This window comes from Ranitomeya imitator, chromosome 2 (genome assembly GCF_032444005.1).
Source record: "Ranitomeya imitator isolate aRanImi1 chromosome 2, aRanImi1.pri, whole genome shotgun sequence".
Lineage (NCBI taxonomy): Eukaryota > Metazoa > Chordata > Amphibia > Anura > Dendrobatidae > Ranitomeya > Ranitomeya imitator.
In genome coordinates, this window is record NC_091283.1 from 647,854,288 (window position 1) to 647,858,021 (window position 3,734).

Genomic DNA, 3,734 nt, shown 5'->3' on the forward strand with positions numbered 1-3,734 from the left:
ACACCTTTCCCCTCTCAATCCACCGTCTATCCTCCCGTCCGTCCTCCTCCTGTCCGTCCTCCTCCCGTCCATTCTACTCCTTCGTCATTTGTTCCTTCCCCCCTTAGTCTTTCCCAGTTTTTACCGTCCCCCTTCCATTCTTCCCCTTTAACTTCTCCGTTCCCAATCCCACCAACACCTTCATACCTCACACACACCACATCTGCACCTCAACTCTCTACACAACCTCATGTTTTCACCACCCATTCAACTTCTGTTCCTCCCCGTGATGTCCTGTCCCCCACTCTCGACGTGGTCCGCCCTGTCAGCCCCTCCGCTACTATCTCCACCCCAAACTATGAGAATCTGTAAATAAATAAACAGTTTTTTGGTTTAAAAACAATTTTATTGTCTTTCTCTTTTTTTTTTAAAGTTTTTAAGTCACCAAGGTTATGGCAATAGTAACAATAACAGTGTTTAAAGGGTACCGTTGCAAAACATACAATGCTGCATTAAAGTACAAAGATTTTGTAAGCAAACAAAAAATGGTATTTTTACAAGTGTAAAAAGAAAAAATTTTTTACACCATTTCATACTGCCAGTCAACTGATCCTGCAGGAGACATGAAGTAGTCTGCAAAACTGTCCCGCATTCTGGAGACTGCTACTGGACTGCGAAAAGTTGTGTTGTGGTAATCCCGTAAGGTGCTTTCTGAAACATTATCCTCCAGGGAAACTTGTTCTTTTGATAAAACAAAATTGTGCAGGACAACGCACGCTTTGACCACATCATCGACAGTTTCAGTCTGCAGTTTAATTGCAGTTAGCAAGACTCTCCATTTGGCAGTTAAGATGCCAAAAGCACATTCCACTACTCTTCGTGCTCTGGTTAAGCGGTAATTGTAAATTTTTTTCCTCTGGGTCAGTCCACTACTTCCAAAGGGTTTCAGCAAGTGTGGGGAAAGCTGGAAGGCATCATCTCCAACACAAACAAATGGTAATGGTGGACCAGTGGTTCCAGGGAGAGGTCTAGGGGGCGGAAAATCAAATGTCTCTCCATATAAACGGCGCCCCATTGGTGAATTTTTAAAGATTTGTGAATCATTTGCGCGTCCATACGCACCGATATCAATAGCGATGAACTTGCATTGTGCATCGGCTATGGCCATCAACACAATAGAGAAGTACTTCTTATAGTTATAAAACTGTGATCCAGAGCCTGAAGGTTTGACGATCCGTATGTGCTTTCCATCAACTGCTCCAACACAATTTGGAAACTGGCAAATTTGATGAAAATTTTGGGCGATCTCCAGCCACCTCTCCTGTGATGGCTCTGGGATGTATTCCACTTGTAGGCACTCCCACAATGCACGGCAGGTATCTCTGATGATCCCCGAGATGGTGGATATCCCAAGTCGAAACTGAAAATGGAGGGATGAGAACGACTCTCCAGTTGCAAGGAATCTGTTAACAAAACGAAAAGACAATAATTAATAAAAAAATTCAAAAAACAATACAGTTATAAGTCTGATGAATGAGAATCATTTAAAAAAAAAATTACTTACCGAATAGTCACCATGAGACGCTCTGCTGGTGATATTGAGAATCGCATCTGGGTGTCTCGTCTCCGTATACAGTCTTCCACATAGCCCAATAAAAACTCGAAATTTTCAGCTCTCATCCTCACATAATTGAAGAACTTTTGAGGGTTTTCCCTTAGTTCCATGTAAAGCGTGGAATAAACACCACGGGTCATACGTTGTGCTGTGATGGGATGGATCCACAGCCTTCTCTTCCGCCGCTGCCGTAGGATGCGCAGTCTTTGTTCCTCCCTCTCTCGAACGCTGACTGCCAACTGATTTGCCTCAAAAGTAAAATCCGCATAGATCTTTGCAATGTTCGCCAGGACTCCTTCCATTTCTGCCACTTTCTCTACAACCTTTCAAAGATGTGGTGTAAATACACGCTATATATAGTTTTCCAGTAGTTTCCAGTAGCCAATCACATTGAAATCCTCCCCTTTTAAAAAACGGATCCGTCAAAAAACGGTTACAACGGATGTAAAAACGGTAGCAACGGTTCTAACGGATCCGTTTTTTTAACGGATCAGGGCAGCTGATCCGTCAAAAAAACGGATCCGTTAGAACCGTTTTTCCACCAAATTTGACGGATCCGTCGATCCGCCACGATGTCGGACCTAACTGACGCCACACAACTGAAGTGTGAAAGAAGCCTAATTAAAGTGCACACTAAATTCACCCTACATTCAAGACCCTGTCTTGACACCTGCCTGCCAGCGGAGGTTGGCACCCTAATCTTGTGTGCGCGAAAATGAGGCCCCAGATCCTCGGTGGTTGACCCTGACTGCCCTGAAAATCCCTTAGGCCGGGATCACATATGCGAGAAACACGGCCGAGTCTCGCATGTTAATACCCGGCACTCAGGAGCGGAACATGTGGCTGCATGTATTGATATGCGGCTGTATGCTCCGCTCCTGAGAACCGGCGACAGTGCCGGGTATTAACATGTGAGACTCGGCCGTGTTTCTCGCATGTGTAACATAGTAACATAGTAACATAGTTAGTAAGGCCGAAAAAAGACATTTGTCCATCCAGTTCAGCCTATATTCCATCATAATAAATACCCAGATCTACGTCCTTCTACAGAACCTAATAATTGTATGATACAATATTGTTCTGCTCCAGGAAGACATCCAGGCCTCTCTTGAACCCCTCGACTGAGTTCGCCATCACCACCTCCTCAGGCAAGCAATTCCAGATTCTCACTGCCCTAACAGTAAAGAATCCTCTTCTATGTTGGTGGAAAAACCTTCTCTCCTCCAGACGCAAAGAATGCCCCCTTGTGCCCGTCACCTTCCTTGGTATAAACAGATCCTCAGCGAGATATTTGTATTGTCCCCTTATATACTTATACATGGTTATTAGATCGCCCCTCAGTCGTCTTTTTTCTAGACTAAATAATCCTAATTTCGCTAATCTATCTGGGTATTGTAGTTCTCCCATCCCCTTTATTAATTTTGTTGCCCTCCTTTGTACTCTCTCTAGTTCCATTATATCCTTCCTGAGCACCGGTGCCCAAAACTGGACACAGTACTCCATGTGCGGTCTAACTAGGGATTTGTACAGAGGCAGTATAATGCTCTCATCATGTGTATCCAGACCTCTTTTAATGCACCCCATGATCCTGTTTGCCTTGGCAGCTGCTGCCTGGCACTGGCTGCTCCAGGTAAGTTTATCATTAACTAGGATCCCCAAGTCCTTCTCCCTGTCAGATTTACCCAGTGGTTTCCCGTTCAGTGTGTAATGGTGATATTGATTCCCTCTTCCCATGTGTATAACCTTACATTTATCATTGTTAAACCTCATCTGCCACCTTTCAGCCCAAGTTTCCAACTTATCCAGATCCATCTGTAGCAGAATACTATCTTCTCTTGTATTAACTGCTTTACATAGTTTTGTATCATCTGCAAATATCGATATTTTACTGTGTAAACCTTCTACCAGATCATTAATGAATATGTTGAAGAGAACAGGTCCCAATACTGACCCCTGCAGTACCCCACTGGTCACAGCGACCCAGTTAGAGACTATACCATTTATAACCACCCTCTGCTTTCTATCACTAAGCCAGTTACTAACCCATTTACACACATTTTCCCCCAGACCAAGCATTCTCATTTTGTGTACCAACCTCTTGTGCAGCACGGTATCAAACGCTTTGGAAAAATCGAGATAT

The 3,734-nt window shown here is 43.9% G+C and overlaps 1 protein-coding gene across 1 annotated transcript; it reads right to left on the reverse strand.

The window, feature by feature from the left end:
• Nucleotides 1-383: 383 nt before the first annotated feature.
• Nucleotides 384-2,036, reverse strand: LOC138665424 (uncharacterized). The gene is made up of 2 exons (XM_069752896.1): nucleotides 1,544-2,036; nucleotides 384-1,442 (listed from the first exon to the last, which is right to left on the reverse strand). The coding sequence occupies exons 1-2, from the start codon at nucleotides 1,894-1,896 to the stop codon at nucleotides 560-562; spliced, it is 1,236 nt and encodes a 411-aa protein (XP_069608997.1). The 5' UTR covers nucleotides 1,897-2,036; the 3' UTR covers nucleotides 384-559.
• Between the last annotated feature and the right edge of the window lie 1,698 nt (nucleotides 2,037-3,734).

Excerpts from the sequence above, each read along its gene's own strand:
- LOC138665424 (XM_069752896.1), bottom strand. The coding sequence starts at position 1,896 with ATGGAAGGAGTCCTGGCGAACATTGCAAAGATCTATGCGGATTTTACT. Across the intron at positions 1,443-1,543 it reads CGTCTCATGGTGACTATTCG|ATTCCTTGCAACTGGAGAGT; the intron begins GTAAGTAATTTT and ends TTTTGTTAACAG.